The following is a 16,504-nucleotide window of genomic DNA, read 5'->3' as shown; positions in this document are numbered from 1 at the left end:
AAAAAGCAGGCGGGCAGAGTTCATTAAAAAGTAAACTTCTGATGTAGGGGCAGGCCCTGGCTGCTTGACTGTATCAATGATTTAGGCCCAGCAGAAGGTCCTTAATGGAGCGAGCCACCTTTCTGTGCAAGTTTAACTGCGTCCGTCCGCCTGGAATCAAGTGGCACACATGTGCACAAAGAGGCTGTGAAGGGGGAAAAAATGGTACTGAAGTGTGTGCGACATTGTACAGCTTCTTGCATCACACACTCCTTCCATTCAGACTCTCCCCTTTTTGACATGTCTCGGAGTTTTAAAGTAGCAAGGGCTGGCTAAATTGAGAGCCTCTTATCTGTTTGTCTCTATCCACTATACATGATCACACTCTGCATGCACATTCTTTTATTCATCTGAAGTAATGTTGAAACTATGACAAAACAAGGAACAAAATGCAGCAAAAAAGAAAAAAGGATGAGGCTTGAATAATGATTTTGTCACTTGCAGCCTGTGCAAAGAAGCCAGACTGGAAAGAGCACCTTTTTGCCTGAGAGTAGACAGTATCTCTAAACATGCAACATTAGGGTCAAGCAGTTAAACCCGTGCTGCCCCCGGGCCAATAGATCACTGTCACAGAGCATGCATTGGTACATACGTCAAGTCTATGTGACTTCTCAGATCTGATTCGGCAGATTATGGTTTTCTGCATCATAGTAGTGTACGTTCTCACTTGGACGAAAAGTGGCCGTCGTGGCTAGTTCACATTCACACCACATAAAGTTGGAAGCCTCAGTGCTTTGGTGTCTAGTTTTGACGATCCGATAAGTGTGACCAAAATATATTGTGGTTTTACATTTTTCCATGAATTTGCTCTGATGTGTAACAGCAGCTGATAGTTTATTTTAAAAAAATAAAAATGTAACCCTCTGACTTGACATTAGCCAGACTTTAACTGAAAGTGTTGGTCGATGACTCAATTACCTGCCCAATTATTCAGGCAAATATGGCAAATATTTTGTGTTTCCAGCTTCTAAAATGTGAGCATTTTTTCTTCTCTGTGTTTTATATTATTTTGAATCTTTGGGTTATGAGCTTTCGGATTAAGATGTTTTTATTTTAGACATTTTTTTGGTAGATCTAAAAAAAAATTTTTAAAAGAGTAATTTGTTCATAGAAATGATAACGGATGGATTACTGGAAGATGAAAATGGTAATTAGTCAAATAGACTAAGGAGTTTTTTTATTTGAAAATTTTTCATAAACGTCTTCTATGTAAGACTGCCTCCCTGCATATGACCTGTGTCTCCTATTACCATTCTCTGCACAGTTGTTTTTGTCAGTAAGGATTCAGTTTCCTCAGTTCAGGTGATACTCCACCCAAAATCTTCACATCAAACTTGCTATCTCGCTGGGCAGCTGTTTATTGTCTTGAATTTATGTCAGCTACAAAATTACATTTTTCTGCCGTCCATTGTCACCCTCATAAATAAGAATGTAGAGTTTTGCAGTTTTAGGAAAGACATTTAATGACCCTCTTAAGCCGTATGTTGGTGAAACGATGACTGTTAAGACGATGCTGAACATCCAGAGGTACAGCAGGGTAGAGGAGGCTGATTCGGGTGCGAGGACGTTTCTCTGGATATTTTTTCTAACCTGGAAACGTCACATTCATACTCTGTAGATGCTTTTGTCCAAACATTTACATTTACAATAAATGCTTTCCAACTTGACAGGGGAAAGAATGAGATTTCTTCAAGAAATTTGAAGTGCAACCCACTTAAACAAACAACTAAAACTATTTCCAATGCTGCAGCGCAAACGCTTCAGATGACCGAATAGTGAATACAAACATGGCTTGTCAAGGTGTTATCTGAGAAGTTCAGTTTTCAGCCTGTGGCAGAACAAGGGCTTTGACCCTGCTGTCTTGACTTAAGTGGGAAATTCATTCCACCGGTGCAGGGTCAGGGAAGTGTAGAGCCTTATCTGAGGAGAGTGACGACGAGACGAGTGACCACAGGGTCATTGGAGTGATGGACCAGCCAATAGTCCAGAGGTGGAGGAACGCAATGGATGTGCTGGAGAGTGCCGGTTGTGTAGAAAGGAGCAGCCTTTCCTGCCTTAAAGGCTGCTTGATATTGCTTGATACTCATAAGATTTTTTTACTTTCTGAAAATGTTTCCTTCTGGCACAAGAACAGAATTATTTTGGCCATGACACCAGTTTCCTCCTGTGTACTTTCTTTGGAGAACAGTGTTTGACTTCTTATGAATTGCACTGGTATTTTAGAATGAGTCAACCCGACAGATTGACAACACTAAAACCAGGCTGTCATTATCATCCCTCTTGTGGTATTATTGTCTAAAATATTAAACAAGGAGCTCCCATCTTTTGCACTTGGGGGTCTTTCACTCTGTGTCTCTACTTACCTCTTGCATCCGTTAAACTCATCAGAGAATCCTGCTGCTTTTTAGTGTGTCCATCTGTCAATACCACTCCATAAAGTGAAGTGGAGAAATGTGTGCATCCATTGGCTCTTGTTAAGCCCTCAGCTGGTCTGGCTCCAGCTGGTTCTGAGGGCCTTGCTGTTGCTGGTTAACCCTGGCCTGGAGCATCGCTCTCCACCCCTTGTGGCTACTTCAGCCCACCCTGCCTCCCCTATCAGGCAGCTGGATGAACCTCCCTCTTCACTGCTGTGGAGTAGCTTGTAACACTGTAATGAGTTAACTTTCAGAATGATCTACATAATTTATTTCCTGCCCTCACAGGAGCCCGCTGAAGCATTAATTAATATCAGGCCCTGCTATCAGCAGCCATCCCAGTGTGGGATTCCTTCTGGCTCCTATTTTTGGTACCCGCGGAATTCAATATGTTGTGCAACCAGAATGCAGTTTGTTGGACATTGATGAAAGATATCGCTTCCTGGTGGCGTTGGTCAAAAATTAAGCTCCTATATTTGTGCACAGAGTGAAATCTTAATACAATTGTAAGCAAGACCTGATGTCAGTGAAACAAGCTGACCCATATGACAGGAGCTGCGGCTAAATGTTGCATGCCAAAAAGTTGTGTGACCGAGCCGCTGCTGGCAGTGTTGCTCTCCAGAGTTACAGACTTGTTTGTGTAATGTGATTTTTAATATATTTTCACTCACGTCGCCACCTTTCTCTCTCTCTCTCCGTTTTCTCCCACAGAACTCAATACGGCACAATCTGTCATTGAACAAGTGTTTTCTCAAAGTGCCTCGCTCCAAAGATGACCCAGGAAAGGTGAGACTTTAAAACATCATTGAAGCAGATAAGTTTGCTTGCAATTGTAAAAAAAAAAAAAAAAAAAAAAAAAAAAAGGAAAATACTAATGTAATATGTTAAAGCACCCTGAGCTGGCAGAGCTCACTGTTACAACATTCTTGTGGTGAGTGTCATGCTATCTCTGGTAGAAAAATGTTACTTTTGAACGGCTGCCAGGACTCCGACAGTCTGGAAATGCATGGAATGCTCGTAATCTATTATGAACCTCCCACCCTCACAAAACTGCATCACAAATGTAGGAGACACTAGTTTTCTGAACCAGCAGATATGGTTGAAGGGGAAAAAAAGTGAAATACTGGAGATGGGGCCATAACCGGGTAAATGTCAGGTCATTTCCAGAATCTGGCATCCCAGAAGTATTTAAATCGAAAATCAGACCTCATTTGCTTCCTGCTCAGTTCCCATTTTTCTTCTCTGTAAAAAGATGTATAGTGCATGTTAATTTGACATTTGAATCTCAGTAGGACCTCCTACATTTGCTGCTTCAGCCCGATTTGCTTCCCGATCTCTAGCGACATCAACCTGATGAGCTGCCTCCCCCCGTTGGCCCGTGTTGCTCATGAAGAAAGGGCCTATGTTGGCCTATATTTACTCTGATGGTGTGCATAGGTCTGGCCATATGTAGCCTCACTCACATATCATCACGGCACTGTCAGAGCACATGGTACATATGCTTAGGGAACCGCACAAATAATTACACACAAACAGGAACATACACACCAACACATGCATGAAGAGCTACGCCTAGCTGTGTAGAGGATGGGGACTGAATGCTAATTTCATGTTTTGCTGTAATCCTCTGATATTGACACTCCTGGGAGCTGCTCCACTAAATACAAAATAATCTATTGCTATATGGATCCCATTCCAAATGCATGGCCAACATGCTCGCATCCTTAATGTTTAATTTGGAATTTTCCTCACTCCCTTCCCCCCCGAAGACAACTTCAAAGAGGCGCTAGCCGCTCTTGATATGTTGCATCAATATTGTAATGTGGCAGGAATATGAGAACTGCTGGTTGGATGAGATAGGGGAGTCATGTCGCTCTCTGTCTGTCTCTCTCTCCGAGATGGTGTAAGAGATGACAGTTGGTATTGTGCACACACATACACACACACACCTTGTCTACCTCAGAGGCAGGACATGCTGCCTGTGAAGACTACTGTTAATAATCTTCATTTTAATTGGTCGTATGTCTCGGCCTGGCGTTGCAAGGATAACTGCTGTACTTTTTTGTTTATCGTCCCCACATTTACATACAAAAGGGAAAGCAGATGACATAATTTATGGTGATGTATTAAAATGAGCTGCGTCATTTAGTGGAAGAGAGCAGGTAGTGTATATCTGCTATCAGGATCTGTTTTTTTTTTTTTTAAAGAATTCTGTACCGTGGCCTTTGTTTTATGACTGCAGAGAATATTGTAGCTTTGCTCTGTTGTTGCTCCAGACTCCAAGGATACACTGCGCCTGGCATTGCTTCACTATGTTGCAGTATATTTGTGAATAATTTAATGACTCTTTATATGTTTTTCTTTTTTCCTGCCAAATCTCTGGGGATGGGTGTAGGGAAATGCAGAAATTCCCATCCCATGAGAGTTAGCTTAAAGTGTTCTTCCCCCCGCTAATTAAAAGAAACACCACCCAGCCCGGCTTTGTCTGTGACACTTCATTTTGTAACATCTGTATCTGTACCCCTGCATTTACCCCCTGCATTTAAAGGAGGTAGATCACATGTAGAGACAACGTGTCTCACCTTTACATATATTCTTGGGCGAAAGCTCATCGAAAACATGGGTATATAATGAGGTTTCTGCTGCATTTTACTGTAGCCTACATCAATATGTGATGTTTCAACATCTTATGTTGAGCGTGCTGTGAATTATTCCTCCCTCTGAGGAAAATATTAATTGACCCCAAAGCCTCACGCATATTAAAAGTTATAATTTTATAACCCCCTGACGAATATAGGCCAACCCTGGATTTTCATTGTAACAATTGCTTTAGTGGTTTATAAGAGCTGTGAAAATAACAGATTTCCTACATTTAACGAGAGCAGGTCATTGTGTATGCAGCAGTTATTGTATAGATACTTGAGATACAGCTTTTTCTACGGCCTCTCCAGTTGTTCAGAGAATTTCTTATGGACATATCAATTATTCTCTCTGCTAAGGAAGTAATTTTAAAGGTCCTGATCTCACTTTCTCTTGACAATTGAGATTTTATCGTGGGTCATATGAAATATTAAAAATAAATTCAGAACTTGCAGGGCCTTAGGGTAAAAAAAAAAAAAAAAATCTCATTTTTAACAACTGTAAGCTGCGTTCCTGTTGGCTTCGAGGAGGAACACCATTGAAAAATAAATTAAATGGGGCCGAATGCAAAGATAAATAATGCAGCCTGGCTGTGGAATTACGAGCTGCAGCCCCAGAGCCAGCCCCAACTGTTCTCTCCTCGATTAGCCTTGCGCAGACCTTAGAAAGAAAGCAACACAGCAGGGCTAGTGCTGCCTCGATTGCTGGGCTGAGACTGTGGATCCTTCACCCTTGGCAACAGTGCTCTGACTTCGGTACCTGAGGCTCCAGGAAAGGCTTAGCATTTCACCACCACCAGCTGCCCTCACCAGACTCTCATTGAGGAGCAGCCGCAGAGGAGGAAGAGCCAAATCTTTCTTGCTAACAAAGCCCACCCACACATCACACAAACTCTAAACACAGCTATCAACTCAAATAAATGCTTTGTCTGATACGATAGACTTCAGCAGAGCAGATGAGGCCCCTGAGTTTTAAATATGTTCTACTTGCAGATATATGTTAGTGCCAAAGAAAGATGGGATTTTTGTCCGGGTGATATCAGGGTGGAAATGTTTCAATCCTGATTTTTTATTTTTTTTTTTCTCCAGATTTCGAATTTGCCAATTTCTTGTCTTTATTGGACAGCTTACAGTTGATAAGCAAACAGGAAAGAAAGGGAGGCGGGTGGTGGGCGAGGACATGTAACAGAGGTCCCACGCTGGAGTCAAACCATCGAAATTACAGTTGTGTGTCATGTGCTGTAGCCATTCAGGAACAAATACGATCCAGCGCAAACTTCCAAGTGATGTCATGTGAGAAATCTTTTTTTCTTATCAGCTCACAGGTCTCTCTTCTGTCTGCAGGGCTCTTACTGGGCCATCGACACCAACCCAAAGGAGGACGCCTTGCCTACGCGGCCAAAGAAGAGGCCGCGGTCTGGAGAGCGGGTGAGTCTTGACGAGAGAAAGACTCGGCTCTTCTTCTGCTGAAGCTTCCGCCTTCATCTCTACTTGGTTCTGAATTTTTTTTCTGTGCCTTTACCTCTCTAGTGAAAAAATGTCCCCTTGCAGGGTTAATAAAGTAACTGTCTATCTATCTCCATCTATTTATTTCTGCCTCAGTTTTATTTTCTTTTTTTTCCCCTCCTTTCTCTCCCACTTTCCCTTTACTCTTTCTCTACCACATGCAGACACACTCATGCAAACACACGCACACAGACTCAGCAGGAGTTCATATCCAGACTTTATGTAACTGCCTCTCCATGCTGCTTCGCTAGCCTGTCATGAAGTGGGCTCCTTATTAATAAACGATGCCCCAGGCAGCCATTACATACATTACATTTTGCACTCATTTTTTTTTTTTTTAACAAACATCAATTAATGCAGAACTGTGTGCGCCGGCTATTCTGAGTGGGAAGCTTTTGTCTTTAATTATGCATGAGTTTCGTCCAGCGTTACGTACAGCGGCACAGGTTTTTAGTGAGCCGCTCAGATTGACCTGGCCCTTGGGCATCCCAACACAATGGGCTCTTGTCTCCTCCTTCCCCACAATGTGGCTGACCAGAGGCTACGGTGAGGAGAGATTCTCTTAAGCTGGCGAGGGAGACTCCTGCCCTCATGCACCATTGTCTCTACCACCACACACATACACCAGCCGCACAGAGAGACTGCATGAAACTTAAAATGCTGTTACTGTAGTCGCCCTACAGCATCGAAATACTATCACATCCATTCAACAAACTGCTTTGTTGCTGGTGTGAGATTTTACCTACAGCAAATGTAGAGGTACAGGAAAAGTGCATTGTTTTTATTGAGCAGCTGTACCAGCAGTTTTAACTAAAGCTCTACTGATGCGGCTCTGTTGATTTGAGTGTGACACAAAAGAAAGCACCAAGTGAGGACTGTGTTGTCTGTAGGACACATGCTCCGTGCTGAACCCCTCCCCCCCTGAGACTCTGTCTGCCTGCAAGGCATTCCATTAAGAGTCTCAGACATTGAAATTGAGAGTTTGTGAAATCTCATTTATGTTTATCATGAATTAAAAATGGTATTGTTGGCAGCCAATCCTCTTACAGTAAGCAGTTTTGGGAGACAGGCATGGTAGAGTTATCTCTCACAACAGTGTGCCTATACTGCAAGACGAGGGCATGCATGTGCGCCTGCTGTATGAGTGTTTGGGTGGGAGGTGAGGATGGGGATGGGGCTGTCTCCATCTTTTCCGAAAGCACAGTTCAAATGTGACCTAAATAAAGGTGTTGTTCTGCCATATGACAGCAGTTTGGCTTTATTTTGGAGGATCTTGCAGATGGATGTGTATCTGGTACGATGCAGAAGATTTGTCAGAAACCCACTACAGGTCGTTCCATGCAACCTGCAGTAGTGGGACCTCATGTGTTTAATAATTGGATTATGTTGACTTTTTGTTGTTGTTGTTGTTCTGCCTCCACACCCCGCCCCCAACCCCCACAGGCTTCCACGCCGTACAGCCTGGAGTCAGAGTCTTTGGGGATGGAGTGTATGATCTCTGGAAGTGCCTCTCCAACGCTGGCAATCAACACTGTGACTAACAAGGTACTACAGCCAGCCATCCAGCCTCCAGCTCCAACACACACCTGGCTACACGGCTGCACCCTGACCCCACCCACTTCTCCAACCACCTACAGCACTATTCCCCACAGAGAGAGGAGCACTCTTGTTGAGGGGAGATACAGGCACACACATACACGCACTCGCACACCACACAAGCATATGCTCATGTGCCTAAAGCTTCTCTTCATTGCAACCCACACTAAAATACACAACTATCTGCCCTGCTGTACCTTTTTTCCTCTACAACAACAGGCAGCAGGCTTTTGTTATCTTCAGTGCGGAAATATGATGCTCACACTGATACTTAGCATTGGCAACCCGATAGACCTTACACAGTGTTTTGAACACTTGCAATAGAATACCAGATATGCTGCATGTGGTTTCTGTACCGCACCTGAAGTAGAGGTTGATGCCCAGAGTCCTGTTTCTCATTCTGTGGTCACACTACAGGTGACCGCCCCTGCTGCTAGCTCCGTCTGCTCTCAGTACTTTTTTATTTTTTATTTTTTAATATCTGTAAAAGCTTGGAAACACTTGTACATCATAGAGCAAAGCTACAGGGACTGCTAGCTGTTAGCTGTGAGTGTGCCGCTCACTCTGAAATTTAAATAGGCTTTTTAACCTTAAGCTCTCATCCTCTGGGCCCAGTGGGGGCAGCTCTCAGGAGTACTTTTAAAAAGCCTACAAGAGTCGCTTATTCATTTGCCGCAAGCATTACAAAAACGGTTTACCGTGAACAGGGGTGTTCATAGGAAAGATGAGTTAGTGTGTGTGTGTGTGTGTGTGTGTGTGAGAGAGAGACAGGGTCTCTTGTGCTCTGAGTATGAGGCAAAAGTCTGAGCAGCATATGTCTGCTTGTGTTATAACTTGTGTGCACATGTGTGGTAGAGTATGTTACAGAGTGTTTCTGCTTGTTTTGACAAATGTATCGGTGACACCTAGCTAGAGGCTGTTTCTGTGGGGAACAGAAACAGCAATTTTTCATGTTTCTATGGCAGACAGATTCATGTGCTTTAAGTGTGGAGAAAGATGACCCTTTTTTCTCTGATTGCTACAAACAAGCACTTTCTACAGCGCCAATCTCCACCAGCAGTGACTGCATAATAAAGCCCTAATGTTAAGAGCTGACAGTTAAATCTGGACTCCTGCCAACGAATACCTCCAGTCAAATAACTCAGAAGAGCAACAAGCAGAAAACATTAAAACAGCACGAAAGGCGTCTACTGTGTGAGTTCAGAGCTGATGAAAGGTAGTTTTGACTTGTCTCTTTTTGTTCGTTTGATTGTGACAAAAACTGTTTCGGAAAGAGACTTGAAGTGAACAGAAGACAAAGTGAGATAGCAACAGATCTGAGGCCTTAACTCCTCGGAGAGAGCTTGTTTCTCACTGTCTTACACTGTAAACACACGACAGGCCACGCCTCTTTCAGTGCAGTGTGCCAAGCCACAGGAATTCCCTCTCTCTGTTTTTCTCTCTCTCTCTTTCTATTCCAGTCTCTCTCCCTCATTCCCGCCTTCTCCAATAGACCAATGGGAGAAGCTGGCAGGAAGGCTACTGAACCAGCAAGAATCTCTCTTTCTCTCTTCTGTAGGACATTCCTCATTGTAGTCCCCCTCTCCTTTTCTCTCTCTCTCTCTCACATTGACTCAGACTTTTTGTCCTCTCCCCCACCAAAGGCTGTTTTCTGAGGCAGTCCTGAACACAGCCGTGAATGTGATGAAACTTTGGCATTTAAGTGTGATGATGGAGGGAAAGAAGGGATTGTTGGAATTATGCTTGCTAATGAATCGTTGGACTTTTTTCTTTTTTTTTGTCTCCTTCGTTCTCTGTCTTTCAGACCCCTTCTGTCTCCTTCCTCTCTCTATGGCTGTCTCTTCAATCCGGCATACAGGGATTGTGCTGAACATTGGCTGGCATTGTTGGAGACACCTGGCCCAATCTTGCTTTGATTTCATAATCCATGTCTCATGCTCCAGATTAGGCCCCCATGTAAAAGACACCTCTGGCTTTTTACTTAATTCACTGCTAAGAATAGAACTCTGACTCGCTTGCCTGCTGGCCACACGCAGTATTTACTGTGGAGCTGCTGCCTGTATGAGCATGCTTGCCACTGTCTGTGTGTATTCGTGTGTGTTAATCTACCTGCGCACACATCCGTAGCTGTAGAAATGTGTGTGTTTGTATAGTGTTGCCTCATGCTTCTGTGTATGTGGGTGAGATGCAATTGGGTGGTGTTAGTCTGTGACTGTGCGTGTTCAAGTGGGCGTCTTCACTCAGGGGACTCTCGGGGGGGGGGGGGGGGGGGGGGGGGGGTCTGGGTAAACCACAGAGCAGTAAGGTTTTTAAATCATCACTCTTTATGGCTCGGTTGAGTAAAAATAGATTTTGGTGAGAGACTTGATGCTAAAAGCCTGTTTTATGACTCCATTACACATAACATTTATATTTCTGTGGCACGCTGTTTTTGATTAGCATTGTAGAGGTGCTTTTGTAGACGTGCTTAAGCCTTCAAACTTAGCTGCACAATGAGTTCCCCTTCACGCTAATGAACACTGGAGCCAAGCCCACACTGAGTGGAGGAAGGCTAGAGTTGCCTAATGAGCTTCTCTTACTACCATCCTGATCCCCCCCTCACCTCACCCTTCTGTCTTGAGCAATATTGCCTGGTTTCAGGTTTTGCGCTCTCACTTTTTTAAGATCACTGTGTTTCTATCTCATTCTCCCAGTATAGGAGCCAGGCTCCATATTAAGGGCTTAATATGATCAGATGTACTCTCTCTGTATCCTGGATTCAAACCAGCATGTTAGTCATCCGACCAATCAGTCAGAGCTGAGATAGCAGTCAGGGCTGCCTGAGTTTCCTCACCTCCTTGCAGCCTCCGTGGTAGCATGCTGCGGCTCAGCAGAAAGACAAGAGGCTTCAGTCCACTGCTGCTGAGAGGAAGGGTGCTGGGCAGGGCAGGGCTGGGACCGTCTGCCTGCCTGAAGGCTACTGCAACTGCTGTCTCATTGTGCTGAGCACAGAGCCCACTCTGTTCCACTCAGGGTGATGAGCAGGAGCCACCATGCTGCACTCAGTCATGGAAGGACACACACACACACACACACACACACACACACACACACACACACACACACACACACACACACACACACACATGAGCACACACCAGTCTTAGAATGACAGGCCTTCTTCCACTGAAACACCATCAGTGCATTGCTGCCATTCCTCTCTCACAAAAGAAAACTCAGCACGTGGGCTATTCTCTGTGGGTATCATTAAATTCATTATCAGGATTGCTCTTCTTACTATTGTCCTAATTGTCTGACGGCGCACTTTATGTGGAATGGTGGGAGGACTTAAACCTTGTTAGACGATAATTAAGATTGTCGTCCTGAAGTGCTTCGGCTAGTTTCGCTCCTACATTGAAAGGTCAGTGTCTCAGCTTCACTAAAATCCTTTGTTAGCTGTCCCAAACGGATTTGCGCTTGGTGAGCAGATGTGGCTGACATCGCCAGTAGTGTGACCTTTAGTGATGGGAATGTCTCAGCTGTCTCCAGAAATCTTTACACAATCAGATGGAACCTCTTAGTGACTGTGGAGGGTGTTGAGCAGCACCCTGTGTCTCCCACAGACATTCAATAAAATGAAATAGTACTTTGCTATCGTGACATGCCATTGCATGCAGCACATACAGTACACATCCTCAGCCTTTACATTTCCATGTGAAATTATATTGTTTAAATATACACCAACATTATTCTCTATACCCATTGGCTCCCAGGAACGATGACATGCTCCGCCTTCCTTCTACAGGAGCTGAGGTGACACTGATAACAGTAATTAGTGTGTGTATGCAAGACATGAAAGTTAATGCACATGTATGTGTTTCAGGTGGCGTTGTACAACACAGACCAGGAAGGGAGCGATAGTCCAAGAAGCAGCCTTAACAACAGCCTGTCTGATCAGAGTCTGGCCTCCGTCAATCTCAACAGTGTGGGCAGTGTGCACAGCTATACACCGGTAAGAATAAAGACAGATCTTTCATTGGACGTAATACTACAGTGATGAGTATATTTTAGAGGTCTTCACAGCTCCAAAACCCTGGAAATTTTTAAGAAATGTACCCTTGGAAAATCAGCCATGAATCGCACATGCATAAATTAGCTTTGAAGAAAAACACCCAATCCAGAAGGGCCCAGAGCCTCAGCCCAAAAAGACCAAGGGATAATTAGACAGGATCGGGTCGACTCAAACAGACCTAAAACAAGGGAGAACACCTACAGTCCACCTGCAGCAGCATAATGAGTCGCCAAACAGATGCTTGTTGTTGGAAAAACCGGAGGAATATATGCATCGGTCAAACACTCTGTCGTATAAAAAAAAAAAAAAAATCAAATTCTTCTGCAGAGATTGTGATGCTACACACGATCAGAGCTGACACACTGACACAAAGACCTAAGACCTGCAGCAATGGAGCCCTAACTGACCCCATTAAACCGAATGTAACTTTGTGCTGGCTTGTGTCTTGGTTATGCTGAACTGAATGGATCAGCTCTGGTGTATTTGCACCTATTAATCTGTATCAGACAAAGTAACACAGGTGCCAGCGCAGCATCTTGGTTGCCAAATAACCGAGGCTCCTGCCGTTCTGTTTGAGAGTAAAGAGTATACAGCGATAGTATTTTTGGTTTCTGGAGATGTTCCAGTTCATAACCATTTCTTACTTGGATATTTGTAACAGGATATTTATATACATTTTGTGTTATTGATATTGTTTTAAGCACTAAACACTTAAGCCAAGTGATGAATTCCCATTTTATCCACATCTTCTAAGCTGTGGGGGCGCCACGGTTACAAAATGAATGAAAATGAGACACTGCCAGACTCAGAAAGTGAACCGTATCCATATTTCATCTGATCATAGAGCCCCAGGAGGCTTTCTTCAGAGGAGCCAGCTGTAGACAGCAATAGACCGAGGTTCAGGGTGGACATGAGCTTGAGTACAACATCAGGAAGGGGGTTAAGAGACACAGAGAAAAATGTGCACGCTCCTGGAAGCCAGACAAAGAGAAGCGCTTCCTCTGATGTCCTCCCACCAGAGATGCCCCCTCTTTGGTGTGGTCCTCCTGCATCCTAGAGTGCTCCCTGCTCCAGGCGCTGGGCATCGATCGGCTCAGCCTGATGGATGTGCTCTCTCTCGCTCTCTCACGCACACAGCCAAAGAAGCGGCTCGCAGTAAACACTCTGGCTTTATTATCACCTCTTCACTCTTACCCAAGCCAGCCTGTGAGCAATGCACTTCATCAGCCTGCCCACATATTGGAAAGAGAAGATGATCAAAAATTGCACATGACCTCTCTTGTAATGTTTTCCCACAGTGGGCACAGGTCAGGTCCTACTTTGTGAAGTAGCGACGGTTTTGTATCGCTGCCCTTGCTGTGGTGAATCTCGTAGACAAGCTCGTTGCTGGAGGGAACACTTCTTGCTGTGTTACACCCAGGGGCAGTGCATAACATTGACTGCCCACACAAGTACATGGATAAAACGGCTGCTTATTTGTACAAGGTATTGCTATTGATTTTGTTTTAAATACATTTTGCTTAGCCACCTGAGTATTGGCTTTGTGTCCATTTGAGTTGCTCTCTTAATGCCGTGTGAGCCAAGGCGGTAAGCACTGACCTAGATTAATAGGGTTTGTGTAATTGTTCTTTATATGTTTTGTGACTGACACCTCTTCAAACAGAAGTAAACACTGTTACAGTTGCTCCTCAGAAGAATCAAACCGTCCCGAATATATTTGACTTGTGTTTGACAACCGCTTTGCGCTAAATATTCTAGCGGTTTTCTGCTTTCTGTTTTTGTGGCTCCATGACCAGACGAGCACGGCAGGTACATTTGAAAAGTATGCATAATTGATGTGTATTTTCAAACACTATAGTGCGCTTCTTTTAGCATTGGTAGTCCTTGTAGTCTGTGGTGTACTTGTACTTGTAGCAGAGCCTTAGCGAGTGTGGTCTTTCACAAATTAAACATTAAACACAATCTCATTTCACTCCCTTTGCTTAACTCTTTAGCGTTGTCTATCTCTTCCTTTCATCAGGTGACCAGTCACCCAGAGCCGGTGTCCCAGTCTATGAGCCTCCAGCAGCCCCCCCAGTCCCAGTACAACATGCCAGACAGGGACAAGCAGCTCCTGTTCTCAGAATTTGAAGATCTCAGTGCCTCCTTCCGCAGCCTTTACAAGTCTGTCTTTGAGCAGTCCTTCAGCCAACAAGGTGAGTGGCCTCGCCGGAGCATCAAGTAGAGCCTTGATAGAGAGCCAAAGCTTCACTTATCACAGACCAGGATCTCAGAAAGATTTTCCTACTGTTTTCTACAGTTTGTTCCAAACAGCTGGCGCTAATGAGGTTCATTAAGAAGTGAGCAGGTATTTAACAGGCTGACTTGTATTTTCATAATCTTTGCCTAAGAAATGTAGAAAAGACCTCATTTAAAACTCAAAAACGGAGTCTAACAGTTCATGTCTTAATATTTTATTGAAGGATGTAAATAAATGTTACTGCCTTTATTTCATGGATAATAGTCTACTTATAATTTTTCACACTACATGAAAGTTACCGTATTGACATCTTGTCACGTCTGAAAGGTTTTTTTCGTGTCTGCAGTGTTTCACCGGGAGGGTGGAAGAGGTTACAGGCAGCCCAAGTCCTCAGTAAATCTGTTGGATTTGAGGTTCATTTGTCATAATGAATGGGGGAAGTTGTATCATATAATACATATTGGTGGATAAAGCACAGCTTTCCAAAAGGCTGAGTCCCTGCAGAACAAAAAGCGGTTTTGCTCGTAATCTGATTGACTGATAAACATAGAACACTTGACAAGTGAGTGGTGAGCAAAGTAGACTGAGCTTTCTGTGCATAACCTACTTTTACAAATCAAATGCATTTCATGCTAATGTTTTCAAAGAGTTCCTTTCCTTTAATCTATCATCTATGTTTCATTAGTTGAAAGTTGTTACCTTTTTTTTATGCGCATAAAAGTGAAATCTCTTAGTCAGACAAGCTCTTGCAATTAAAAAGCGTAAATAATCGAGCTAGAGGATTTCACACTCTGCCGCTGTAGACAGTGAGCTAATTCACTGGCTTTGATAATAGGTAATGAGCTCGCATTATTATTCTGGTGCCGCGTTAATTGCTTTCTGTATTTCCCTAGTTGGACAATGGGCTTTCTGTGCCGATAAGAGATGCACCTTTGTCACCCCTGCAGTGAGTGTTACGTGGCGATTGTTGAGGTGCAGGGCCACAGTCAGCTCTAAAAGCACTCCAGTGAAATAGGTTTACTGTGCCAAAGCTGTGAAGGACAGTGCCTCTTAAGACCACTCCCCGCCTCTCAGATGATTGCAGTTGGGTGTGCAGATGTTCGTGCTCCAGTCATGTCTGTTCAAGAGCTGTGTGGCAGCGCGATGAATTTGTAAAAGACAATCCAGTGCTGTGCAGCCATAGAGGAAGACGATGTAAACGCAAGCTTATGAACGTCAGAATCACTACCAATGCTGAGTCATTCCCGGATATGACAAAATGGCAGCTGGTCGGTCTCAAGTGTAGAACTACTTAAACACATGAGGCCCACATCCCATTACTGTAAGATGTTAAGATAGATTGCCTTAAGTAGCTTGTTTTTTACATGATGCTTGTGTTTCTGCTGAAATGCTTAGTACTTTTTCAGCTCATTCAGAAACCATGTTTGTGTGCGTGTGTTGGAATTAGTGGTTTCATTTGAGCAGCTGGGGCTGCAGTGAAAGATATTTTCACTGTCAATTCATTTGTTGATTATTTTTTTCGATTAAGTAATTTTTGGGGCCCAAGGTAGGTGACATCAATAATTTAATTGTTCTGTAATAACTAATGTTCCAAAAACCCAAATATATTCAATTTACATGAATAAGAAACTGAGAATAGAAACAAATACAATTTAGAAACGGGAACAAGTTTATTCAAATAAAATTTCACGATTAGTTTCGACAATTAATTAACTGTTTAAGCTATTTTTCAAGCCAAAGCATTTCCTTCTTTCAGCCTTTTCAGTGTGAATATTTGCCGATTTCTTTTTTTCTCTTTGATTGTGTATTGAATATTTGGTGGTTTGAACTGTTGGTTAGACAACACTAAACTTTTTATAATGTCCCTTTGGGCTTTGGGAAATGTTTTCTGACGTTTTATAAACAAATACATAATTGATTGATTGAGAAAATAATATGTAGAATAATTTGATGTCAATAATCACAATTTGTATCCCTATCAAACATTTTTGCTTAATTACTTGTTGACTGATGAATCCGT

The 16,504-nt window shown here is 43.3% G+C and overlaps 1 protein-coding gene across 4 annotated transcripts in view; it reads left to right on the top strand.

Moving 5' to 3' along the window:
- foxj3 (forkhead box J3) overlaps positions 1-16,504 on the top strand; it is a 75,647-nt gene that overhangs the window by 50,031 nt on the left and 9,112 nt on the right. For 3 of the 4 annotated variants that reach the window (XM_069145668.1, XM_069145655.1, XM_069145663.1), the window contains 5 exons: positions 3,165-3,239; positions 6,437-6,520; positions 8,042-8,143; positions 12,057-12,185; positions 14,266-14,440. In XM_069145668.1, coding sequence (XP_069001769.1) covers positions 3,165-3,239; positions 6,437-6,520; positions 8,042-8,143; positions 12,057-12,185; positions 14,266-14,440 — 565 coding nt within the window. The remainder of the gene's footprint in view (positions 1-3,164; positions 3,240-6,436; positions 6,521-8,041; positions 8,144-12,056; positions 12,186-14,265; positions 14,441-16,504) is intronic. The other variant, XM_069145676.1, reaches the window with a different exon arrangement.

This window comes from Embiotoca jacksoni, unplaced genomic scaffold (assembly GCF_022577435.1).
Source record: "Embiotoca jacksoni isolate LCO1_2020_lvr unplaced genomic scaffold, fEmbJac1.0.p SCAF_1, whole genome shotgun sequence".
Taxonomy (NCBI): Eukaryota; Metazoa; Chordata; class Actinopteri; family Embiotocidae; genus Embiotoca; species Embiotoca jacksoni.
Note: the sequence above shows the minus strand (reverse complement) of the source record. Positions and strands in the feature narration are given on the sequence as shown.